This window comes from Cyrtonyx montezumae, unplaced genomic scaffold (assembly GCF_038088225.1).
Source record: "Cyrtonyx montezumae isolate F1298 unplaced genomic scaffold, pur_monq_1.0 scaffold_2, whole genome shotgun sequence".
Lineage (NCBI taxonomy): Eukaryota > Metazoa > Chordata > Aves > Galliformes > Odontophoridae > Cyrtonyx > Cyrtonyx montezumae.
Genome location: NW_027071936.1, coordinates 46,967,289 through 46,994,719, shown reverse-complemented (window position 1 = coordinate 46,994,719; position 27,431 = coordinate 46,967,289). Strand labels below are relative to the sequence as shown.

At 40.5% G+C, this 27,431-nt stretch overlaps 1 protein-coding gene across 11 annotated transcripts in view; it reads right to left on the bottom strand.

Moving 5' to 3' along the window:
• Window positions 1-2,013: 2,013 nt before the first annotated feature.
• The window catches only part of APBB2 (amyloid beta precursor protein binding family B member 2), a 149,645-nt gene continuing 124,227 nt past the window's right edge, over window positions 2,014-27,431 (bottom strand). For 10 of the 11 annotated variants that reach the window (XM_065737114.1, XM_065737120.1, XM_065737116.1 and 7 more), the window contains 6 exons: window positions 9,514-9,628; window positions 7,037-7,124; window positions 5,906-5,989; window positions 5,348-5,463; window positions 4,357-4,536; window positions 2,014-3,755 (listed from right to left, as the gene is read on the bottom strand). In XM_065737114.1, coding sequence (XP_065593186.1) covers window positions 3,588-3,755; window positions 4,357-4,536; window positions 5,348-5,463; window positions 5,906-5,989; window positions 7,037-7,124; window positions 9,514-9,628 — 751 coding nt within the window. In that variant the 3' untranslated portion in view covers window positions 2,014-3,587. Of the gene's footprint in view, window positions 3,756-4,356; window positions 4,537-5,347; window positions 5,464-5,905; window positions 5,990-7,036; window positions 7,125-9,513; window positions 9,629-25,368; window positions 25,939-27,431 lie in introns of those variants that run through there. The other variant, XM_065737124.1, reaches the window with a different exon arrangement.

Sequence of the window (27,431 nt, the reverse complement as noted above, 5' to 3'; positions counted from 1 at the left end):
TCTATGCTCCTCCCATGCTATTTTTGTTACCTCTATTCAACGTCCCCATAGGTCGTCCCTGTAGCCTTGTACCTCCCACACCCCTTCTCTCCCCTTCAGTGGAACAGTGTCTTAAAGAAAACCTAAGCCAGCACTGAGGATTTCAAAAGAAAGGCTTTTATCTCTCATTTTTGAGCGTGAATATAAATCTCCTTGCTTTGGCAAGGGAGCACATTAATGACGTGACTGATGTGTGATACTTATGTCAAGTTTACTACTTGCATTGAAAAAAATAAGAAATTAGCTTCACTTTACATGATTTTTCTACAGACTTCAATAAAAATGTGACTACAAATAATTACAGAGTTGCCTCTTGCGGGCAACCTATAGTATACAGTGTAGAGAATGTTACAAGATCACGTCCAGTAAAGACATTACACCAACATAATAATGCAGGATATTTCAGTAAAAATAGAATAAATAAAATAAAAATATTTTAAGCTGTATTTAACAGGTTAATTTAAAATATGGCATCAGACATACAAGGCATACTGAACACGTGGCTGCCTGCTTATAGAATCGCTAGGTATTATAAAAAATGCATAGATAACTGAAGGGTTGCTATAACATCAAATAAAACAGTGGCAGTTATTTGGACACGCATATGCCATACACACATTTTTGGCCATAGGTGAAGAGCGTCTCAGTATGTTGTTTGGTAAAAGACAATGTGCTTGGCAATTTTAGGCTTTGATTCTGCAAACACCTGGGTGTGTATTTACCATTTTAGAAACTTGAGTTCTACTGGAGCAAAAAGGCCAACTATATTCAGCCCATTAAGCAAACTACTTAAATATTTGCAAAATCAACAGCATTCTGGTAACAGATAAGAAATTCAAGGGACCTACAGCTTTTCAAATACCTTTCTCTCTTTTCCCTCAACCCTTCCTGCACTTGTGCATTTTGACAGTGAAAACTCTGTGTTCAGAGCCTGGGCAACACAGATGTGTAAAGACTCCTGACATGGGTTCTTACCTTTACACTGCTGTTTGCCAGGTGTTGGTTTGGTTTAAACATGGTCTATGTCTCTCCTGGGGAAAAGCAGCACTGTGTAGATAACACTACTGAACCTGACAATACTGTTAGAAATTCATTGTTGTAAAACATATTAAAATCCTGGAGTTTCCACCTTTTTAAAGTTAAAAGAGAGATGCTGTCAAAATATTTTCTGTATATAAAACAAACTTTGATTAAGTAGTCTTAATGATTAATAAGGAAACATCCTTTAAATTCTTGATCTCACTTAATGACGTATTGCCAGCCACCACATTTTGATAGCAGCCACCAGAGGACGTGATTTTTTTTCTTTTCTTTTAACACTGTTCCTGTCAGACATAACTGGGATCAGTATTAGAAACTGGAGAAACAGAAGCTGATATGCAAGCTGTCATCTCCATCCTTCAAAGACTGGTTTCACAGCTAGTTTAAAGGTTGCTCCTGCTGAAAGGGGAGGGTTTGCCTCACCTCCCTTCCTGCACAACTGTGTGGACAGCTGGGTCAAACTCAAAGACCTAGCTGATGTCTATTATTTTGGAGTTTACTCACGTTATTGCAGATCAGACTCCTCCAACTGCACAAGCAACAGAGCTGGTCCAAAGGAGGCAACAGGAATGGGAGATCTGCAATGGGACAGAACTGCTTCACTGCCCCAGGTGCAGAAACTCTATTATGCAGAGGTTTGAGATCACAAAATCACCAAGGTTGGAAAAGACCTCTAAGATCATCCTGTCCAAACATCCACCTATCAACAACATTTCCCACTACGCCATGTCCCCTGGTACAACATCTAAATGTTTCTTGAACACAGCGGTGTATCAGCTCCTTAGAGGGTATCCTAGAGAGCTCCATTAAGAATACTGCAGCTACACGGCTAGCTTCCACCTACTCTTGTTCACACATCAGGCTCTTATGGTTTTGTGATTTCAAATTTCTTTTGATAAAGATTTCTTTCAGAAATCTTTGTGATTTCTGAATTTCTTTTGATAGCTCTTCTATACTTTCAATGCAGACATTTCTTGAGTAGCTCTTTTCCCTTGTATTCTTAACATGTTTTGCCCAGGTGCTACTGTTGACTTTTTAAAATAAGAAAAAAATCATTATTTGTACATAACAATCTTGTTTATAACAATTTCTGGCACGGCAATGTTAAAATAAAATGGTTCTCGTAAAAACAACGTTGACAACGTTCTTTTGAAATTACAGCATGGCCAAATTTGCAGACTTGGGAGACAGATAAGAGTTTGGAACATATATATATAAATGGAAGCAAAACATTTTTAACATTAGTTAAAAATATCTTCAGTTTTCCATTTCCAAAATTTATACCAATCTGCAGGTCTGAAAAGAAGATTGTGAAGGAAGAAAGATACGTAACTGCATTTGAAGATCAGCACAAGATACAATTTAAAGGGGCACTACTGTGCTGACTTTGTCAGAATCTGCAGTCACATGGACCAAGGCAATTATAGGAGACCTTTGGAGCAGGAGGACTGAAATGAAGCTGTCCCACTTGAAGCACCATCCTGTTAGAAAACAACTCTTTGTTATTTTGTCACAGACCATTAAAAGAATTTTCACTGAATTTAGTAAATAATCAGAAATCTGATTGTTCTTCTTGTGGCACGCTAAGATTTAGCAGCAAACCCAGAGAGGGAGTTGTGCAACCCAACGCTGAATTGAACATTTGATCAAACACTCGTATAGAAAACATCTGTAACATTTTTGCTTCTGTGAGAGTTTTACGACAGTAAAACTACTGACTAACCCTCTCCGGATTAGTATGAGCCCTATGTGGAACAAACTGTATTTCTGATGAATTAATGACAATTTGGGATGACATATTTAACATCCAACATATGTATCTGTATGTTTAAAGATGAAAAGCTTCAGTGGATCACCCTGTACTCAATTACTGAAAATGCTCCTGGACTTTTCAGCACTGGCTTGGTATCAAACAATTTCTCTCTACAACTGTAATGTACAACAGAGACCAAATGACAATGATTCACGTGAATGTCAGGCAGACCAATGCTGACAAAAGAGTTAAAATTAACAGGTTAGTTCTGTAAAAAATAAAACTTGGTATTTAATCCACATTAATTCAATGGTAGTTGATCCTTGGTCTCAACTCCAGTGTTGAGAATGGAAGTGCTGTAGGACTTAAGATTGGTTTGTGACAAATCCAGCTCAAGACAGCGAAACGTCATTTACTCCAAGAACTTTAGTATGATTTCACTGGGAAGGACGTGGCCAGACTCTTTCTTTGTGTGAGTTTAGGTAATGTTCACGTATTTACAATCAAGCAGACCTTCCATTGCTCATGATGTAACTCACTGACAGCAAAAAAATTTTTCATGCTTCTTTTCATATCAAACGATGGTGGCAAGAACGAGATAACATGCTTGTCTAGCATTGCTTTGATACGGATAAATTCTCTTAAGACAAAGCATCAGCAATTTGGAATGGAAGGCCAAACATCATCAGTTCATCCTCCTTAGCGTAGCTACTGTTATCTGCAGTTAATTAGGAAAATCTTCTCTCTTATGCAGCTATGGCATGTCAGTGACTGGGCGTTTCTGTTTCAAAGTGTCAATGAGGGACAGCACTCCTCTCTTCACGTTGGTTGTGACTCTCCTGGTCACAGAATCTGCAGGAGGTGGGGGTGGCCGAACTTTCTGTGAAGGAGGCCGGGCCACTAAGCACTTCTGATACCGTAACTGCAACAAAGCAGAAGCAATCTGCAATCCTTACTGTAGCCATTATTTTCAGTGCATTTAAAATACATTTACAATACTTCCTCATGAAATACAGTCAAGTTTCCATTTTGACTGTGACAAACAGCCCTGATGGAGTTAATGAGGCATTGGTCTGTTAGCCCTTCAGCAGAAATGGTTCTTTAGCACATGGCAGATACTAAATCATACCAACAATTCTTTGAAAATTGAAATATCAGTTTCTCAAGGATTATTAATTATATTATTAATTAATAAAATTATTAATCAAACAAGGATTATTTTTCACTACACTGTCACTGGATTACATAAAAATTATTCTTCCAGCATTAGATAACTTCTGTAACTAAAGAAAAGATCTTACACACGTTGAAGAATTCAGAAGGTCAGAAGTTAAAGGGACACAGTTCACTAAACTGACATTTCAAGCTTATTTTTAATTTACAAAATGTTATCAGAATCCAAATTGCTAGTTTTAACTTGTTATATCTCAGGAAGTAAATATAATTGCAAACTTGGGAACACACAGATTGAGGTAGTGGAAAATATAAGTACTATTAGATGCTTTTTCAAGACAGTCACTTACCATACAAGCAGCCTGAACAGCTTCTGATACATTGCCTGCATTTGGTTCACACCAAAACACATGGCACTCAAAATGCTGGTTTCCTGTATCCATAATGAAGGCAAACGTATGAACATCCTTGCCTACTCCCATGAAGGACAGAAACCGCACACGACATTCCACCATGATTTCCTCTTCATTCTGGTTATGAATAAAATTATTGTTCATTACTATCAGATATTCTATGAAATTTTACCTTCAATGTTAAGTTGATTAAACAGGGGGAGAACACTGATGCAGTGCTGTGAAATTCCTTCTCACAATCTGTGTATACCTGGTATGCAAAGGCCTGTGCTGGGTCCCCCTTTTCAGGCTAACAGTAGAACACAAAGGCTTTGAGCCTTAGCACTGAGCATATTGTGCTTTGTAGTGCTGCAAGTTTAAAACGGATGTGGTAGTTTTGTGAAGAAATGCAGGGCTGTTGTGACTTCTGAAGACAGTGCCCTATTACTGGTACGTAGAGATGAGGCTTTAGGACCTGATCAACAGATGGGGGTGAGCATTCTCGGAAAGTTTCATTTTATCAAGCTCTATGAAAAATGCTCTACAAAGGACAGTCAAGTGAAACACAAATTGCAGTCCTGCTCTTGGCTTTCATGGAAAGAATACAGAAAATAGAGGTTAGAACTTAGGATTGCTCCTTACAGCTTAACCTACAACATTTTAGACCCAAAATTTCTAGAAAGGATAGCACCACATTTGTTTTAAGTATCTAAAGGTTACTTGTAATTTATATTTCTAAGGACGTGCTTGGGATGGTAAATAAAGCCGAAGCTGTCACAAATTCTAACAGTCTTTATAAAACAGTGATACTCACAGCCCTGCAAAGAAATAAAATGCAAAATAAGTAAATGAATTCCAGGAAAAAATGAACACTTTTTTCTAATGCTCACGTGTTCCTGGTTTTCAACACTTGTGTTAAAGATGTTTTGAATGTGACAGTCTGCCTTACTCTTTCACTGATGACTGTGACAGTAGCATCAGCAACATTCATGGTAACTGGCATCCAGTCTTCCTTGCTAGAGGAAGCCATCAGACTTTCAATAGCACTGTTCAGAGTATCCATTCCTAAAACAGAAGAAAATGCGTATGAGGAATCAATTTTATTTTCACACAGTAGTAAACAATAGCAAATTGTTTTGAACTCAGTAACATGAATTTGATGATGGGTTTTGAATTGGTTTTCTTCATCTACAGAAGCAAAACAGGTGCCTCTGGCATATTAAAAAAGGGATAGCGTCTCGTGTAGCTGTGGCACCATTTCAGTTCTCTAAGGCTGTTCTTAATAGTAACAGAGATCATATTCAGAGAAAGCAGTAAAAAAAATACACTTTCTTATCAGCTCCCAAAATACTCTGGTTGCACAACACTTATTAATGTGAAGCTCTGAATACTAGATGTTTTCCCTATGAAACTGCTCCCCTTCCAAAATCACACTTGGCAAGTCATAATCCAGCCCCTTAAGAGTTTATGCAAGTTCCCTCTGAAGTCACAAATGTTTAACACATACCCACAGGTTTAGCTACAGGCAGCATCCCCAGGTACTGGACGTGGAACTTCTGCACCAGTTCTGTCTTTGGTGTTGGGAAATCTACTGCATGGGAACAAATAGAGATTTCTATTTACTGCTACTCACAGCTTGGAAAAAGACTTTCATTTCATCAGTAACCTAAAACTATTCTAGTTTGTCAAGTAATTTTACTCTGAAGGTATTGTACTAATTAAACCAAATCTCAGCTCCTTCTGACAAGCCTAATGCCAAAGGGAATTTAAATGCTGCATCATTTAATTCTTCATCTACACTAAAAATAGGGTCAACATTATACTACTGGCATATTAAAAAAAAAACACAAACCAACAAAATATAAATGAATGTGCCTTTGAGACATACAGACCTATTTTTCACTGCATAACTATGTAAAATCTGGAATCCTTTTAATATCATCCATTCTAATATGTTTAACACAAGCTAAGAGGAATCAATACTGCTGTCTGAGCAGAAAATTACACAAGTTGATGTACAGATTAGGAGCAAGGTAATCAGGATGGACTACTGGATCTCAAAGCATCTAGTTTCCTGTAAAGCTAACACACAGTACATTTGTTCTTCTGAAGAATCTTCAGAACAGCAGCTATTAAGTTTTGACTAACAAGGCATGCAAAGGCAACTTTCTTTTGCCATGCAGTAGTGGAGTGTGCAAGACCCTCAAGGTGAATGTTATCCTGCTTGTACCTTTTGCCTTGGAAGCTGCTAAAACTGTGGTGAAACCCAAGAGGAGCAGTCCTACATTCTTGAGATTAACCGAAGCATGTTCTGCTTTAAGGGCAAATTTGGCTGATTTGTCTCAAGAAGTATTTTGATATGAACTGGACAATATATGCAAGTAGCCACAAGTATGACAGACTGTGTTTGCAAAAGTTGTTTTTTAAAACAAAAGACAAAATGTACAAGCTGACATAACTTAGCATGACTGTGTTAGTTTGAATAGGATCAATACATAAAAATGTTTAATACAATACCAGCTCACAGTCAGATAAAGTGGTTAAAAGACTCTCCAAACAACAGGGTCCATTTTGGTCAAAAACAGTGCCAGAAATAAAACACATCTAAAATAGCACAATCAGCTGTAATGTGTGGTACCTTGCAGAGGAACATCAAGGGTGACGTTTGTCCTCTCCTGCATTGAACTGCAGGCCATAGCTTTAGCATTCTTCCGTTCAGCCATAATCTGAGTAAGACAGTGACAATCCAGCATATTTTTAAAAAAATGTCATACAGTATTAACTCCAAGTATAAATCTACTCCTATTAGGACTCTGATTTCTGAAATTAGTCAGAAACTACATGAGTAACCAAGTCATCCTTCATAAATTACTTCAGCTTGCCCATGGCTTATTCACCCATTCTTTATCTACATACTGAACTTAAGAGACATTCAAGACTAGATGAAAGAAGAATGGAAGAGTTAAAGACTAGCCATTCTTATCAACAGAAAAATTGTGAGGAGTAACATTGCAAGAAACAAATATTTAACACAATAAATATATTCATTATTCATGTACCTCTCTGATCTATATTCTGCTGCCTGTCATTTTTATTTCCATTTTTATGTTTCTTCTGGCATTAAAAATTCCATGCAAAATGCAACATGTTCCTCCCTCAAAATACTAACAAAAGAGGAAAACACTTCAAAACAACCACTTTGGATCATTATTCCCTGCAAATACATGACTATGAAGGATCCCAGGGAAGTTAAGGGAGGTTATCCAAAACTAAAATATGGAACACTGTTATCTGCTTCCTTACACTAATGACTATTGATAGTAATTAAGCTGTAGAGATAACTAGAGTTCCTGTAAACAACACTTGGTCTAAAGATACTTCTGGAACATTTCTCTTGTATTTTTTTTTCCTTTCTCCCTTTTTTTTTTCTTTATTGCTAGGTTTATATTTGAAGTATTCTCTGTTACAGAGACACATGGCAGTATTCCCACCTGAAAATGAAAAATGATACTCAATAGCTTAGGGAGAAGCCCTGGCTCAGCAAAGAGGTCAAGTGTGTCAGACAGCAGATGCCAGGTACTTTGCTGAATCAGGACTGCATCTATTGCTGAATTACGAAGGAACAACACCCTGCTCAACAGCACTATTCTATTTTATTCTCTGTTACTATTAGCTCTTGCTGTAAATGCTCAGTTGCTCTATGATCCAGTATTGCCAGGAATTTCAAGCCACAATTACACAACAGCTTTCCTGCCTTTCTGACAGCATAAGTCACATACCCTGTGCATGTCCTCGATGTTGTGCTTATTGGACAAAAGAAGCTTTTGTAAAGACACACATTTCCCTGCTAGACTTGCTAGAAACATCTGCAAGAGCTGAGATGGAGGACAAAGATGAGAGACAGCAGGCTCAGGCATCTCTAGTGAACCACCACTGCAGTGACACTATCCAGTGCCACCTAGCACAGCTCCTGCCACTCCCAGCCCCACCACCAGCCCGGACTGCTTGCCCACCTTCCATCAGTGCCTGACTGCCTCCCCTCACTTCGTTGGTGTGAAACATCATGAATTCAGTACCCACAACTGCAGCATTGCAAAAACAAAAAATGTTTAGACTATACTGGCTTCAGAAGGGAACTTAACATCCTTGACTTTCATTTGCTGATGTGAAGACAAAATGTAAAAAGCAAACACACAGAGGCATGCAGTAAGTCAGGGGAACTGTGAAACTTCAGGGTTTAAAAATGAGCTTTTCTAGAAGAGATGTGACTCAGGAGGAGGGAAAAGTTACAAGGGAGGGCTGTTCATGCTCTTCTGTCCCTGTTGCCTACTCTTTCTCTGCTGCAATGTGACATGTTTTAAGGAAAACCAAAACAAGCAGCATATTTTTAAAAAGGTGAATGTAGTCTCAAATCCATAGCTCAACAGAAGAAATAAGAATAGTTTCAAGCACTCTAGCTTAAGTATTTCCCCACAAAGCCTTTCAAACATTTTTTTCAGCTGTAAAGGATGTGCTGCCCTAGCACTACATGACATGACCATACTGAGGACGCTCATGAACGGATCACAGAAAAAATAAAAATTATTAATAACCAGGGAATGGTGGCAGATAAAAGGTTAAACGACTGAAGAGAACAGCTGTCTCCACAGTATTACAGAAAGTGCCACTAAGAACTAAGATCCTTCTATCATCTGCCAGCCTAACTCTCCCCTTTCCCCCTGAATAGGGCAGCAAAACATTGACAACTGTTGTTATGTCTGTCCTGCTTGAAGAAGTCCATTCAGACAAGGTCTAATGTATTTATGGAGTTACACATCATCATTGGTCATTAACTGAAACTATGTGTTCTTTTTCCATTTTCAACACACAACTTCTTTATTACTCAAGAAGATTCTCAGTCTGTATTTACACTTGTCAATCAAACGCAAGTATCATCATCCTCAAATCTAAATGCACATCCTCCTATTACTCCCGTTCCTTTGTATCTTTTACAAACTCCCTGTATCATTTCTGGCTACCAGAGATACGAAGCTAACAGTGGGAGGCTGCTGACTGTGTGCATTGTGCTGAGGAATCTCTCAGCAGACTCTTGCAGCTGCCTTTACATCCACTTACCTTTGAGCAGATTTCGTGTAAACTTGTGGCGATGGCTTTTGCTGGCGTGTCACATCGAAACACATGACATTTCAGAATTCTGGTGTCTTTGTCTCTTGCCACGTATGCAAAGTCTCTGCACAAACAAAACAAATGGACATATTTGAAGAAGTAATACCTAGTCAGCCCTCCTTTAACAAGCACGTTTCAGCTATTAGAGAACAAAACACATCTCAGACAAAGCAGATCTACAAATTTAATACAATGCATACCTCTGAAAAATATATAAGCTTTGATAGTTAATCTATATAATTAAAAGCTCAGTACAGTTTCCTAACACTAGTAATTTACCGAACATAATACCCATAACTCCAAAAGCAATTGTAAATACATAGAAAAATATGTACTTATTAAAGACAAAGGAGAGAGAAAATTACAGGATAAGACAAAAATCACACATGCAGCTTTTAAATGCTAAAAAAAAGAAAAAATGGCAAATGGTGGTCTAGGCAGAAAAAGAACGCATCTTGAAGGACGATATAAAAGTGTTTAAAATAAGCAGATAGTAATTAGAGATCTGGTTGCATAAGGGAGATGTGAACCTGCTGAGCTTTGCTCAAACTAATTGGCCTAAATATTTGACCTTATTTTTTCAAAAGTTAAATAAGGATGCCCCACAAAAGAGATTTTCTGCACTGTCCCAACTAGTAGCCATGACGGTGTACAGTTTTCTAAAGCCATCATGATGCTTCCTTGTTCTTAGGTTGTTTATGTGCTGAAGTACTTCTTAAGAAGTCAAAGCATGAACAGTGTGTAAACAAAGTGTCAGGGTTGGACACGTTCCATTTAGATACTGAGTTCAGGGCTGTCTCTGCTCTAAGAGCCCATCACTTTATCCCTGTAGCGCTAACTCGCTTCATGACACTCCTGGGATAGAGGGTCATTAACCCTTTCACAGAGGAGGAATCTGAGGCTGGTTCTGAGGCATAGGAAAGCATGCAAGGATGCTGGTGGCTGATGCAGAGCTGGACTTCCAGTCCTACAGCAGACAGGAGCACTGTCCTGCCGCTCAGTACATTGCCTATATTTAGATTGGCAGCTCTAGGCTTTGTCAGTGACAAATCCTCACAGCAAAGGGGGGTGGTTACCCCCAGCCCAGCTACTCACAGGCAAGCTGGAGCTCCTCCTTGGCTTTGCTCTATTTGCACATATGACACAGGCACCCTACAGAGGGACAGTGCTGGAGGAATAACATGGGCATGTCTTAACTCAGCGGATCATGACTTGTGTCAAACCCCACAGCAATAACCCCAGAAAAGACGGCCTGTTGAAGATGTCTGGAGGTCCCTTAGTTCCAGCCTCACTCCCAAGCACCTCAGACACAATCCACAAAAGTCTTTCAGCACCTTTGTCCCTTTTGCTGAACTGCAAGTACACCAAGACACTGAACATCCTGGGAACAGCTGAAGCACTTTTTCTACATGTGCAAAACTTTGCTTTAGAAGGTCTTCCTCCTCCCTGAACACTTTGAAAGTAGAATAGAGACTTCAATCTGGCAATCAAACATGCTGGCTGTGATCTTAGGTGCAGGCTAGCAAAGATGCACAAACAAGCAACCTGCTGTTACACATCACACTGCTGGATCAAGGCATGTTCTTTTGGAGTGACATGGCTATTCATTACTATTTGCAGTAATTAACCCCAAATCATTAATACTCCTTTGAGGACATGTAAATGAATGATTTATGGGTTCCTTTATAAGACGAGCAGCTGTACTGTTTTGCTGAGTTGCCTGTGCTGTGCAGATCCACGTTTAAATAAATAGAAACCTGGAGCCCAGGAGCACTGTGCAGCACCAGGCCACACCCTGTGAGAGGCTGCACAGACACAGAGCGTAACTTGCATCTCTTGGTAGCTTGAAAGTTATCAGCTAGAAACTTGTCATTAATATAAAGCAAGATGGGATCAAGCCAACAAAGCAAGTCATGGAGGTTTGGAAGACATTGCATTGCCAGTCAAATTCAAGTTCAAGCAACCTACGAATGGCTGTTCTGACCTCTGCTCAGTGGCCAAGTGACAGAGATGGTAGTCAAAGACTCTGCATGCAGGTCACCTAGCACTTTCCACCACAGACATCTTCACACTCCTACCGCTTGCTCTGGTATCTGCCCAAGGATACCAAGAAATGTCTTTTCTCCACCTTGTGAAATCCTATTCAGGCACTATCGAACTGAAGGAGCAGGAGAAGCGGCCCTTCCCTGGGATGCTGTGTGTACCAAGCAGCCTCATCCTCAGACTGTGGTGTCTGCTCCTGCTGCTACAGTAAATATTCCTGTGTTAACAGGACACATGCATAAGCAAGGTGGTGTGAAATTATAGTGCAATTACAGCAGCAAATGAAATGCCAGCTAGCACATCAATCTTGACTACTGAGAGCTAATAAAGCCCGTGTAGTGGTGTTTGAGACACACACACCAGTGCCTCACTTTAAGTACCTGAACAGCTTGAACAAAGTAAATCAGCTAATTACATATGGAAATTGTGAACATGCATAAACCTTTAGATGATCATCTGTAAGCCTGCTGAGGCAAAGAAGGAAACCCAAGCTCCTTAAAACTGGTGGTAGTGCATCACGCACAACCCTGTCAGCACCAGCTGTTTCCAAGTGATCCATCAAAATTAGCAAGCACATCATCCACTTCTGTTTTGACAGAGCACAAACAATACCACTGATTCCTTTAATTCCTGAAGTGACCTACCTAGCATCCCAGTGGGCAGGCTGGCAGCAGGAACCCAGTGCAGCCTGGTGTTTGGCATAGTGAGGCACAAGGAGAGCAGAGCTCTCTGGGGGGAAGGAGGGCATTGCTTTGATCACTCCATAGTAACTGCTCCCAAAACCATGGCTAACAGAATAAAACTCGGGAGCAATGTTCCCCCTGCACAGGACCAGAAGGCAACAATTTATTTGTCCAAAGCCTTGAATACCAAGTAAAACACAAGACTGCTCTCTGATGCTTCTCTCAGTTCAGATCCCTTCTGGGTCACTTACTCTGAAAACCTTCATTCAACAGCAGCTTACTTGAAGCCAATTAACACTTAAGTGAGATTTATGGGTAAACAGTCCCTTCAATAATGAAGAAGTGCTGAGCAATGTGCTTGCAATAGAAATTTATAAAAAAGGGAAATAACTCCTCTCACCATTCTCCTCCCTTCACACCTTGCTGGGAAGACAAGGGAAAGAAGAAACTGAGAAGCCTTTAAGAAATGCAGGGCAGGATACAAAGCTAGCACAGAATGAATAGATCCTATCTCATCCAGCTGGAGTCTTGCCCTTCTCCACAGGATGTGGGCACATGTGAAATTAACAGGATTTGAACCACAGCTCCCAGTAAGATTCTCTTCACATCAGTAGAGAGAGCAGCAAGACTAGTGAGAAAACAATATTTCATTTCTATATTCCTTAAAGTTCACAACACAAACAGATCATTTCTGTTGGTATGGCAACAGAAGGGGCACTGGGATTATTTTTTAATCATTTGCACATATAGCACCTTATCTACTAGTACCATTCAGGACATAGGAACCTGGTGTAAATTAGTAGCCCGAAAAAAAGCTAGAAAAACAGAAAATAGGTGGAAAATGTATTTTGTTGCACAAGTGGGTAAGACTGGTTCTGCTGAATAGTTTAAAATACTACTGAGACACATTTTAAAAAGCAATTAGAGATCTGCAAAGACAACGTAAGGTGCTAAGTGGAATGGAATTTCATTTTTATTTGCTCCTTTACCCCCCTTAATTGCCAAATGTCTACAGTAATTGACTAGAAGTTAGATAGCCATACCTATTTAACACCTGGCTAGGCATCACTTAGCTGCTCAACCCTGGATGAATATAATCACACTAAATGTGATTTATGCTAATGCTGTTCTGTTTGAATAGCAGTCATGGCCATTTGCCACTATTAGGCTACAGTCCTAGGAGACATCCCAATTAAGTACAGCCTGAAAAAGCATCACATCCTCCATTGCCTTTCCTTGCTTTTCCAAAGGAGTGTAGAATTGCATTAACCATATAAAAAACCAAGCCAAACCAAACCAAACCAACCAACCAAAAACAAACAAAAAAATAGCCTCGAACCCCAAAATTAGGAAATTTCTACTTTTATCCATGAAAATTGAATTAGCAGCTATTTAGAACAACTGTATTAAAATGATACACATGCAGGAAAATGTAAATTGCTTTGCAGATTTATGTATTACAAATTGTAACAAGAATCCTCGAAGAAGGAAATTATATCCTCTAGGCTCAGCTTAAAATTGATTTAAATTCACTCAAAACTGCCTCCAGAAAATGATTGTTTATTTCTATATACCAGTGTGCACAGTATGTGTGCCTTGTGTCTGTGGGGTCACAGAGCACACCCTGCCGGGCTGCAGTGAAGTGGGCTCCTGAGCCCATAGCCTTCAGATTGTGCTTTGCATTAGTGGAAATAGCTACCCAGAGATCTGTGGAAAAGGACGAGAAAATGGAGAGAGCTGAGGTTTGTGGGAAAATTAAAAAAAAAAGAAGAAAAAAGGGGAGTGCAGCCGCTACGATGGCAGAGCGGAGTCAGAAGCCACCTGGCAGGAGGCTGCCATTCACACACAGTGGGACAGACAACACAGTGTCCATGAGAGCAGAATAAATGAACAGAGAAGGAGAAAGGCAAGGAAAATCACATGAGAAGAAAAGGGGATAAAAACTAACATCAACAAGACCATTCTTTCATGAGGCTTTTTCCAAGACACAAGTAATCTAATGGCACAAATGTCAAGCAAGTTTAGGTGCAAGAAATCATGAAGTAAAAAAAAACACATCACAAAAATAAAAGAAAAGCTCTGCAATTCTTCTTTACCCCAACAGATCCAGCCTGCAGAGCTCCTGCTGCCCAAATCCAACCCACTATGGCAGGTATGTCCACCATTACACATCCTGGTTGTCAGTTTTTGGCCTAGGTATTTAGGAACCTCTTCGAAGCAAACTGAGACTTCTAGGAGTCTTTTCATATTTCAGTCTTCACAAAACTTTTTTTTTTTTTTTTAAAGCGTACCCTTGAAGAAATACATCAGTTCTGCATTTATTAAATTCTCCTTAAAGGGCACTGGCACAACATAGCTTGTTTTTCTAATTCATGCATGAAATGCATAGTGCAAATTATCCCCTGCTGAAAGGCTGAGCGTGCTTCATTTCTTGACAACGTCACTTGCTAGCTTTGTGCAATACTCAGAGGCTTTAATCTGGCAACCCTAAAACACACAGCCTCCCCGTTACTCTTTGAAGTCTTATCACTACTACAGTTCTGTGCACATCCAAGTTAGTTTGTTAAAACCGTCATGGAGCCAATATGTTTGAAACCCAGCCTGCTGAAGCCCAACACTTCCAGGCTCGAACCACTTGAACGACTTCCACTCCCATCTCCTTCTAACACGCTGAACCTGACCCAGCTGCAGAAGTTATTCCCCTCAATCCAATGCTGGATCACCTCACTGTGCAGGGCAGGGGACAGACCTCAGGCCTGGTGCCACTGTTTCCCCAGGCATGGCTCTGAGGATGCTACAAACCATGCCCCTTTTCAATACCAAGTGCTACATACCACCCTTGCAAAGAACCACCGACTAACACGGTCACATTATGAGTCAAGATCCCAATCTATTCATTGTGTCAACAGAGCGCACCAACAAATACTGCAGACTTAAGATTTTTGTTCCATGCTAGTCTTCCAGTCTCACCTCATGATCCCGTGGCTAAAGCACTGCTTTCACAGACAAGACAAGGAGGTTAACCTGTCATGTTTGTTGGGGTCACCACCGTGGGGTCATGGCTGCTCCTCAGCTGCTGGGCAGACACAGCAAGGTGACAAGTTGAGCAGCAGCTCAGGCCTCAGCTCGGTTTTTAAATAAACTGAAATGAAGACAACTTCAGGGACAGATCCTATGAAAACCAGTGGAGACAATGACCACGGACATTTTACTGCCACCAATTGTTCAATGTAATTTTTTTTCTTGCTTAATTGTTTCACAATATTAATGAAATATGCATGGCCAGGGGGCTACCCTGCGCAGCATGATTTTCAAGGGAAAAATACACAAATGAAGCAACTTGACAAATCCACTGCAGCTGCTGCTTCTGCTTCGTAGCATCACAGTTGGTTTAACTTCTCAGGACGGCCAGTCTAGCACTCTGTGCGAATGCTAAATTTCCTTAAAATAGGTGAACTTGTTATTATGCCTGTAAACATCTAAACAGCCTCTCTGCAGTAGATCCTGTAAATTTATTTCCACAAATTAGTATTTAGATATTTTTAACAATGCTTCTATCTTCCCAGATCTAATTGGAAGATGTAGGCTTTGGCTTTCAGGGAATATTTAAAAATTTAATAAAGAAACACATCAAGTTGAGCTCAAAGTACTACTACACATTTAAGTGAAGAAGACAGCAGACTGTGTTAGAACAGAATCTCTCCACCAAGAATCTCTTTATAAGCAACACACACCAGTTCTCCGTTGCTCTTTATTATGCAGACAGAGAACAAGCAATCATGCACAGACACTACCCACGAATCTGCTTGCAGCACACTTCTGCTAGCGTTAGTCTGGGAGGATCATCACTTTCTACATGCATGAAATCTACATTAGATTGCAAAGCCATAATGAAGAAAGTTCAAACATTTCCCTAGGCCAATGCTGCCTAAAGAACTGATTAAAAACCAGTCAAGCCTGGAAAGCATTCTCATTATATTCCACAAAGCAAACCTGAGCGTCTGCCTGGATCTCTCAGCCACATTCCTTCCACCCAGTCCCAGCATCAAGCCCTTACAATTTAGAAGAGCAAACAAAACCCGTGCCTCATCTGCGAGACATGATTCTATCAGCAGGAGGCCTTGGCGTGGCTGCAGCCCTTGTGCTACAGAGCATGGGACTACAATGCTTCACTGTGTGAGCTCCCACCAGCGGGAAGCGGTGTCAGGAATCCCAAAGGGTCCCTTTGTGAACCCAAACAAATCAAACGTGCCGGTGACAACTTTTCATCTGACTCCAAGGACAAGCGACCAGCCCAGCTGCATTCAAAAAATCTAATGCCAAAAATTGGAAGTAAATATCAATGCCTCCAACTGTTGCTAAACTTCATTCTTAAAGTCCCCAGCAGTTAGTATAGCATTCTTTTTTCTTAAAGGAGAGACTATAATATAACTTTCCTTTATTTCAGAACATGCAGAATGACTGTGTCTAAAGTCAAACACCTTAACAAGCCAGTATCAAAATCCACTGCATAACATACATTTAAATTGTTCTAGTACTTGAGGGCTTGGGACCTGGAAAAAAACCACACAGTTCGACTTGACAACACTGTTAATAGCAAGCTGAAAAGGTGACAGAGACATAAATGCACCTCACTGCAGGTGAGCTTCTGAATGACAGTATTCACAAGCAAACTGGTATGCGCAGTTTGGTGCAAGCTGGAAAGATAAACACAAAGAATAATGGGAAAATGAAAATCATTTACCTCTCTCTGAATCCACGAAAGCATGAAGAAAGAGAAAGAGCAAGTTAGAAGGCACTCACACAGAGTTCCAGCAAACGATGGGACAGAGTAGCTGAAAAGTGCTGTACATTTAATATTTATTATTTGTTTGTAGCACAGCGTACTTAAGTGTCCTGCAACTATATGCCTTCAATGCTTATTTTGGTTGAATCTTGTTGCTCTGAAGTTTGTATTTTTGGAAACATGCAGTGAGGCCAACAAGCATCAGCTGAGTTTAGCAAAGCAGGACAGACATATCAACACCAGGAGGTAATCGAGCTTAAAATATCACACACAGATAAGAAAAGTAGTAAGCAGTAAGCATAAATAGACATACAAAGTGCATGAACCCTCCTTCTTCCAAAACGACACTACTTAAAGCACATAAACAACAACTTAAAGTACTGAGAAAACAAACAGAAATAATTCCTTAGGCTATGAACAACTTTATGTTGTTTAAATTGAAGGAGTATACAGATCTACATGAGTTTTTTGAATGCTTCTTCCACAAGCTCAGGCTCTGAGATAGCTTGTGCTGCTTCATGTTCTGCAGAAGCCACAACCTGGGTGACCTCCTCATGCAGGCACTGAGCTGACAGCAGAAGTACATAATCCTTGAGTACTGTCATTCCTGAAGCCCTGCAGCAAATTCTGATTCTCTGTACAGCCCAAAAGACAATATTTCCCAAAATACAAGGACAGACTCTCCTGCTTGGGGTTGCAACCCCTTGGCTGGGACACAGTCCCTCACCAGCATGGCCTTCCTTCAGCTGGGGCAAGGGAAGGCACAGGAGCATGCATGTGTGGAGCTGTCAAGTGAAGACAGTATGTGGTTTCACATGATATTTCCACAAAGGGATAACCGCACTGGAATGCTAGATGGGCTGCTGCCTGCTTTTCCCCAGCCCTCCCTGAAAGCAGGACAGCACTTCATGCACGTGGCAGTGGTGTCCCTATGGGAGTAACCATCATTCTCAAAAGGAGAGCCGCTTTCCACAATGTCTTGTTGGCAAGACACATGCTGAGGAACCATCCGCTGCAAAGCATCTGTGTATCCAGTTCTCCAACAGGTCCTTGCAAACACTATCCTCCGTTCTCCTTTCTCCCCATGCACTATGGAGCTCAGCTCTTGTAAGATCTCACCTCCAGTGACCACCTGAGCACGATTCAAGCACAGCACACAAACCTGTGGGACTCTACATCATCCAAATTAGCACTCACCAAGAAAAACGTAGTGGAGTGGAAAAATCACCCTTCCTACTTAAGGGCAGGATTAAAGATGGCACGCTGAACGGAAAGGATTGACTCCTGTTAGACATCTCACTTCAGCGAGTTTGTGAAGCTTACAGGAATTGATCTGTTGCTTAGAAATAGCTTAATGGGTAGATCCGGAATAAAGGCAGGCTTTCTAAGCCAGGTTTCAACTAAATGTGCATATGGTTAGCTAATGTGCCCATTCAATGTGGGAGAGAAGCTGTGCATGGATTGCATATGTACATAGCTAAGGGTTTAATTGCTCCATGAGATTTTTGCTAAGTGGTGGCACTTATATAATGTATAAAAAACTGTTGGGCTGTATTTTTAACAACACATTTTTACAACACAAAAAAGTCACAGCCTGGAGTTAGCAACTTCAGGCTTAAGAGAAGCATGCTTCTGCTTTAGCAATGATATTTGAGATGAGCTAGTGACAGTATCTATGCAAAGGGGACCCTTACGGACCTCTACAGATCACATTTTGTACACTTGGAAATATCAAACTATAAAGTAGGGAGTTATACTAAGATTTCATTAATGCCTTAGAAACATAACACACATATGTCCCTTAAAATTGTTTTAGATAAAAAATAAAGCATTCAGTAAATATGAATATTCAAGTACTGTTCATCCTGTTTGCCTAGAGAACAAATTCACATTTTACCAAGACATCTGCCCTTTTAGTACCTAGATTGTAGGGGGAAAACAAACACATTCAATTCCATTTAAATACCCCAAAACAAAATTCATAAGCTTGACAGATGCAGTCCATAGTGCATGACATTACGAATGTTGAAACTCTAGATGTCATGATTCTTACCCTCCCTCATTTACCCTTACTTCCATTAAGTTATGCATTTATGTCACAACAGTAAACATAGGTGGCTGATAGAAATGAAATCCTTGGCAAAAGGATTCTGCTTTTATTAATGTTTTGATCATAAACATCTCCCAGTTTTACCAAGGTAGCACAACAACATCCACAAACTTCAGTACATTAACTCTCTCACAAGTTACTATACTGCACTTCTGCAGTATTTTTCTTTCGTCACTTCTTGAGCATGTGCATATTATACACTAATCAAACTCATAAGATACTAACTCCAACATACCTAAGCAAATACACATTCTGGAATTTTGGAATGCTTTAGAGACTGCCACCAAGTGTTACTAATGCAAACGGTCAATGTGAGCTAGGACCATTCTCAAAAATAGTGTGAAATGGGTGCACAAAAATACAGTGTACTCAAGAATTGCAACTCATTTATTTATTAATTTTTTTGAGGCAAGCAAGAAAGACCACTTTGCCCTTCTGCTCTGGCATCTTGGCTGCCATTCTCCACTGACAGAGAACAGGGTATCACACAGAAAATAGCCTCAAACATGAATATATCTTTCTCAAATGAAACTTTGTGACCTGTTTTTTTTTTCCCCCAGTCCTTAACATGTTTTTAAATTTTTTCATTTGCAGGATCTAATTCTGATCTCCACATTTAAGAACAAACCCAGGCTTCATTTTTCTCTAGGACTCACTCGCTTGTTCTACTCAGAAGGCCAAGTTCCCAGTAGAAAGAAAGGCTGCAACTCCTTAAGCTGCTGGCAAACAGTTGTTTTTAGAACTCAATTCATCTCTGACCTATTTTCCTTGTCAAAAGAAAACAGAAGCTGCTCCTGAGAGAAGCTGACGACAAATTGCTCTATAAAGCCTTGATTCAGCCATTTAAATAATTGTTACAGTTACTTTTTGATCCTGTAATGGATTTTTCTTTCCTACTTATAGACTCCTTCATCTTAGTATTACTGTTTTCAGCATTTACAGAGTAGCGGTGTATCTTCATTGTCCAAAACACTCTACCAGGTAGCTAGTGAAAGCAGCTAATTCAGACACAAGATCTGTATCCATATTTCTGTAATGGACATTCTCAAATACTTCACAAGGGAAATGTGTGCCTTAGTCTTATTATGAAGAAATAACACAGGGCCCTCTGCTCTGCTTCCTTCCAGGTGGTGAACTTGGCAGTTTCTCCTTTTCAATAAGCAGTGGTGACCTGCAGTGACTGCAAACAAAATCATCCCCACACCTTCACTTCATCTTCATGGGCTTTCTACTGGGCTTTGCAGAACCAACAAGGATTTCAGCATGCCTCTTGCTAACACTTCATAATTTAAGAGGTTAATAGTAGTACTGCAAATACTGAAAGATCTTTTAAGCACAGACAGCCCTGGATTCTGTGTTCCAATGCTAATTTGATAATAGTATTATTTTAACTTTCTAGGAGAATATATGTACTGTTTCTCTATGCACAAATCACTGGCTTTATGTGAAGTGGACAAACAGCGACTACTTCTCAGAACAAAGCTTTTCACAGGAAAAATCCTTCAGCAATTTAAATACAACATCCTAGGAGGAAAAGAAAAAAAATAGAGAAGAAATGTCTTAGCAGATTTCAAACATAACAGAATTGAACATAAAACATGATCTGCTGGTGCAAACTTTTGAAGGCAAATCTGTTAATTCCTCTACCATTATGTAATGTACACTTGTATAGAATAATCACCATTGCAACTGCAGGAGCAGATACAAAAAAGAGCAGAGGGGGAAATACAGAAAGGTGACAGAAAAATACGAGCAGTCAGGCTGCTGGGCTTCCCCAGGCAATGAGAAGCAACTGAACTGTGGCCGTAGGACTCTCACACCATGGGATGCAAACACATCAAGCAAGGATACAGCCTGCTTTTAACCAGTTAATTACAGCTTTCAAATTATTGCAGTAGCTCTTCACGGAGTGTTTGGCAATTAATGAATTAATTTCACATAGAAAACTATTTGCCTGCATTCCCTTTACATTCTTGTAATTCAAATTCAGTCGAATGATTTATCTTTATGCTTAAAACAAACAAACAACAACAAAAAAAAAAAAACCATAAAAAGTCATGCACCACAAGGATAAGTAGAAGACAAGGAAAGGTTTCAGTTTCATGGCAGATTATACTGATGGCCCAAAGTGCCAGAAATGCCTTAAGTGCAGCTGTTTAAGTTCTTCAGTATGGTGCTCTATATTCTTTCCTAAGCTGATTGAGTTAAAAGGGTCAAGTCAGAGCCTGACAATAACGCGAGAAGATGATACCTAGAAAATTGTGTCAAGGCTGCTATGCAGTGTTTGAGATTCATTTCTGAGGGGAAAAGACCAAGACCCCTGAGAAAAAACAGCCCATGACCTTCCAGCATGCAGAGATGTGAGAAAGGAGCACTCCTTCCAGGGAGAGCCCTGAATAGACTCTTCCTTCTTACTTCCAAAAAGCTTGGGTTTTGCACAGCAGTAACATGCAAGCTGCATCCCTGGGCAAGCTGAAGAGTAATCCAGGTTCTCCTGGCAGGTGAATAATCTGTGTGGCTCAGCAGCAACACCCTGCTCTGCAAACCACACCCTCCACTTAACACTCATGAGGCCCTACCTAAATTTCTGCAACCCAAGCCCAGCAATTCACAAGACAGATTGGAGCAAAGAGGCATCACACCGCATGTGTGAGCATTAATACTTCCCTGAATCTGGTACAGTGAAATTTACATCTACAGCCTGACCACTTTTGTGACTGACACATGTAACACTAACAGCGTAGAGAGGTTAACACTTTACCTATCTTCATTACCATAGCTTCCCTTGGAGTCTGGCAGACTGCACCTTCCCCAGTTTGCTTTTTTTTGAGCAGTTCAGAAATAAATAGAGCTGCCATGTGTTGCCCACACCACAAGCCCCCCAGTCCTTGTACAGCTCATGTGGGACTGTGCACAGCAGTCAGCTCTGGCCACCTCACCAACTGAAATTTCTCTGCTTTCAAGTTACTGGAGATTTTACTTCTAAACACATTTTACTTGGATAAAAATAACAACGTATGGCATAAGCATTTCTTCCATATTTACTGTTGCAAATACTTGTCTATGCGTACCTGCTGAGGCACAGAAGAGGTGCTACTCTGGTTTTCTAGTTTGTGATTGCAAAGTACAGTAGTACTCCACACAGCAAAATGTTTATGTAAAATGCACTTACACCTCAACAATGCAACGTAAACAAATAAAGGGAGCAACCTTCATTTTTCTGTGTATTTGAAAGTCTCTCTGTTGCTTAGAGAATGATTTTGTCCTCCACTTATGCATGCCATTAGGGAAATAGATTTGTTTTCACTGAAAGGAAAACAGCAGTAGCTTATAGTATTTCTAAGGGTTCAGTAAATCCTTAACCTTTTCTATAAATGATCCTAAGGCCTTTTGGTTTCCAAAGGGCATCAAGACTATTCCAATAGACTGTGGCCTTGTGTTTCTGTGCCTCTCACCACAGCACAAGGATGGAGTAAAGCACAGCACACACTCTCCAGAAATCTCTTGTTCGCTGGGGGCCAGATTGCACCATCAATTTTTAAGCAATTCACCACTGGTAGCAAAGAAGATTTCTGCTTAAAAATTGAAGGCTTCCACGTAGCCTTCTGTTGCTTCATATATTATGAAGACTGCAATAACGCAGTCAGGTTCTATTTTTAAAGAAGAACATAAGAAGCAGCCTGCCACATTAAATGAATTCACATTTTGAAAGAATTGAATTCTACTCTAGGACCAGAGGCTCTGAATTTTTAAATCACACTGATGGTTTGGGTGCTAGACATCACATCAATACCTGACAGGCAAGCTGCTTCCCTGTTGCTCCTCAAGCCCTCTCCATAAATAATCCCAGAGCAATCCCAGGTCACTTCACCGTTTCCCTCACCTGTGCACACACAGCAACGGAAATGAAAGAGATGTGTCCTTTATAGCTTCCTGCAGCAGATGGCCACCCCAGGCATCTCTCCTGGGGGGCTTTCCTGACCCACTGCGGACCATCACTCTCCCTCTCCATGGGAAATGATATGTTGACTTGTTATGGAAAATGTGCATGTTTCTGGCAGCAGGGACAGAACTTTGAATGGCAGGCTACCTCTTCCCCAAATCACACATCACTGTTTGACATCCATCAGTTCAGTATGAGATTTTCTGTTCTAATTTTTAAAGAATTATTCAGTTCAGCTTCAAAGATCATCTAGCAAGTCACTTTGGAAACTTAAAACATGTAGAGGAGACTTTAATATTACAGCACAATACAACAAGAAAAATAAGTATGTTATTTTCTTTGGCAGATACCAAACCAAATTCAGCAATACAGCAGTTATTTTTTAGTAAGAGGAAATTAAACTGAACACTTAGTATTGAATTAACATTCCCTGATTTAGAATTGTTAAATTTAAGTTTTTGACCTGGTTTGACTTCACCCATCTCAACCTATTTTAAACTATAGTTGAGCAAAGCCTGCACTCTGCCACAAATCAAAGCTCCACAGCGCAGCTGAATCAATATCAGGCATTCTAATATCAGTTAGATCAGAATGTTGTCCACAGTAACAGAGAGTTTTACTTCATGTTGTGAAACACAGGCAACTCCAATGGCAAACCAGAACAGCTTGTTGAGCATGACACCCAGCAGACTCTTAACAACTCGACAAACATCAGAGGCATCCAACAGGCACACACCTTCATTATCTAAACTAACTCACACTATTTGTTTGATCCTCATCTGTATTTTGACTGATCGGTGTTTGAAATAACTTTACACATAGGGTTTTCTAATGTTTTTATATACATCCACCACTGTAGAAAGGAAAACTAATCTGTACTTAAAAAAAATAAAAAATAAAAAAAAAGCCAACTGGTGTTACTTAATAAAAGCACAGGATCCTTTTCTTCCCTCTAAATACTTATGAAAATAAATAAGCCAGTTATTACTGAGAAATGCTCCAGGGCTAAATAATATTATTTTCCTCACTCAAGTTGTTATAATTACATTAACTGTGAAGCAACAGCTACAAAAACATAATTAAAGCCATAGTTCTAAGAGAATAAACGCTTCATATATTTCACTGATAAATATCAAGAGTCAGCAATGTTTAAGATCCTTTAAGAAAGCAAAAACAACTGCACAAGAGAGCAATGAGGTTCCATAAGGTAAGAGAGACCTAATTCAAGAGAGAAGCTGCTGAGTTTAACGAAAAAGATGAATGTGCTCGTCTCTCATCCCTTCCCTCTGCACGCAATATAATGAGGATTCAAAGCTATATATCAATTAGCAAATCAATGAAATTTCTCCTGCTGCAAATTCTTTTTGAATACAGATAAGATTAAGCAAAGCAGAGACCTCAAGGCAATATATTACATTTAAATTGTGAAGTTTCCCCTTCTGTCAGAAGAGCCATTAACTGTTTCAGTTCAATGAAAGATATTTTTACATGCATGTGTCCCTTAAACACTGTAGCACTTCTGTCCTTAAAAATGTTGAAGACTTTTGGACCTTTACAGATATTTTAAACTGAACAATCTTCACTGGCAATTTTGAGTTTAAAAGAAGCCTAGACTGGCTGGCTAGAAGTTAACTTGGAATTACACAAAAATCAATAGATAGGAACTGTTTGAAGAAAAACACAGGACATTTATTCATTTTCAGTAAACGAGGTTTCTGCTATTCCTAACAACAGCATCTACTTGGTTATTATTACAACATTATCAGTAAAAACAGTTGATGATCACTCTCTACAGAATCAGGCTGGTCAATATGCAGTTAATAAACTGCAACTAGCTGGAGAACATGTAATTCTGAGCTGAATACATAGCAGCCCCCACCAAGACCCTTAAGCAACAAGATCTTTTAGTTGGCTTCTTGCTGAAATGAGCAGCATGTGAGGGGATAAAGGAAGGAGAGCAGCATCAAACACTCACCGCTCAGCACACAGCCCAGCCACAGCATTCTCCAAAGGTTTTAAGTGTCAGCTCTTGGAAAAAAAGAGATCTGACTTGCCTTTTGTCACACTAGGAGCTGTGATTTGCCTCACAGGCTCCCACACAGAGGCTTTAGACTAATGGACCACAGGTTTGAAAATATAGCAAGAGACAAAGGCTAATCCTACCACGAGACTGTTGCCCACGGGGGGGGGAGAAGAGAGCAGGCTGAGGGTTTTTCACGTCACTTTTTAAGTTTCTTACCTCGTTCTTGTAGCCAACAGCAACGCAAGCCAAGCAGGTTACGCACACATCCCCAACTCAAGGCGCTGCCCGGTGCCGTCAGCGTGTCTCTAGGAGCCAGATGATGCAGTGTGCTCGATTCAGCCACGCACTCGCGCTTCACCACGAGAACAGCGGCTCATTCATTCTGCTCTGAACCGGAGCGCATCGCACCAGCTCCCCGCTCCTAACTGGCTGTGCACGCCTGTGCTCCCGCCCCAGCTGGGAGCCAGCGGGTGCTTCCCGAAGGGCATGGCTCCACCGAGGTGGGTGTGTCTTCTCCTCCCTTCCCGCTGCATTCACCATTTGCACACTCTGACCTGCCAAGGAGGCCCTCTCCTCCCCCTGCAACGTGGCTTCACTGGTACTCAACGTATTTCCAGCCTGCTAACTTCCCAAAGCAATCCACTAGAATCCAATAGAAGCAATCTTTGGAGGATGCTAAAGCACGCAGGACTCCCCCTCCTCCCAGCTTTCTCCAAGCAGAGCAATGTGTTTGCAATGTGACTCCAGCTGACTGCAACAAGGGAAGCCTCTTTAAAAGGCAGACAGGATTTACTGCCAAAACGAAGAATTTGGGCAGGAGCATAACAGTGTTTGCATCAATGAAATCACACCCGCTTACGCTAGAAGGGGGATTTATCCATTGATCTACAAAATAAATCCACCCCAAATAATTCAGTTCACAAACTGACATATGCAGAAACAACAACTTTAATTTAGAGGGGTTGCTTTGTTCTAACAGCGACAATAAAAGCAATATCCTCCAGCTTTTATTCTCTTTTTGCAAACTTGACAGAAAAAAAGTTGGTGCCCCCACGCACACCTCTGAGAGCTGAAGGAATAAATGGCACCAGCATCTTGTGGCAATGCCAACATTGTGGCTCCTGCTAGCTGGCTGTGGCAGCAGCCAGGGGATGAACTGTGTGAGTCTCATCCCAGTGAGCATTCGTGGCCACACCACTGCAGCTCTTGAGCAGCTTGTCTCCTGGACACAGGGGTGGGTCACATGCCTGCTCAGCACTCTTCTCCATTCAGGAGAATTCACATATGCCCACAGAGCTGCTCCTGGAATCACGCCCTATCCTCCTCGTGGACAAGGAGCCAATATGGTTAATGTACACCACCTGTCCTCTTTGCAGTGGCTGAGCTGAAAAGCAGGGCAGGGAACATAACCATGGGTATTTGCACTAGCAGACAGGAGAGGGTGACAAGTAATCAAGGACAGTTTGCTGGCAGACACTGCTTCCAGCCATGCAGATGCACTTGGAGCAGGATGTTTATTCACAGCCTAAATATACCCTGAGAGTCCAGTGAGACTCCTTCCTTCCTTCCTGTGTGCCATGCACAAGATTTGGCAGGATGAATTATGCTCGAGTGGCAACCTGTGCTGTCCTGAAAGCTTTCCATTGATTTCCATGGGACTAACAGGCTGGAATTTAATAAACAAATCTGTTGATGCTGTCTAAGAAGAAACAGATCCAACTCCTTTCCTGGATGCCCAGCGCTCACAAGAATTCAAGGCCATGTAGTAATTTTGGCACTGAATTAAATAAGTAAGTTCTTGAAAGACAACTTAAATACAGAACCGCATTTGTGGGGAAGGAAAGCGGCATTTTCATGGGCAAGCAAAACAGCACCTGAAAGTGGTTAAATGCTGTAAGGTATATGTACCTTATGGTACTATACATATACTATAGGTCCCATTATGCATTACACATAGCTTTTTAACCTTGCAAATGAAGATAATTAATCTGATGGCTGTTGACAACTACCCTCTCTATGCTGTTCCCCTCTTTTCTTTTCAGTAACCAGAATACTACAGGATATGGTAGTTTTCCAGCTGGCCAAATGACAATACTCATGAGACAATGCTAGACACCAACTTAAAAGCTTCTAAAGAGGGAAGCCAAATTTCAGTATTTTAATATGCTACAACAGTGTATGGGAGAGAACCACTGTTTCCTGAACCTTCCCTTGAGTTCAAGAAAGAAGAGATCCAGTAGAACTTTGGAAATACGTAAAAACAAGGATAACTAACACTA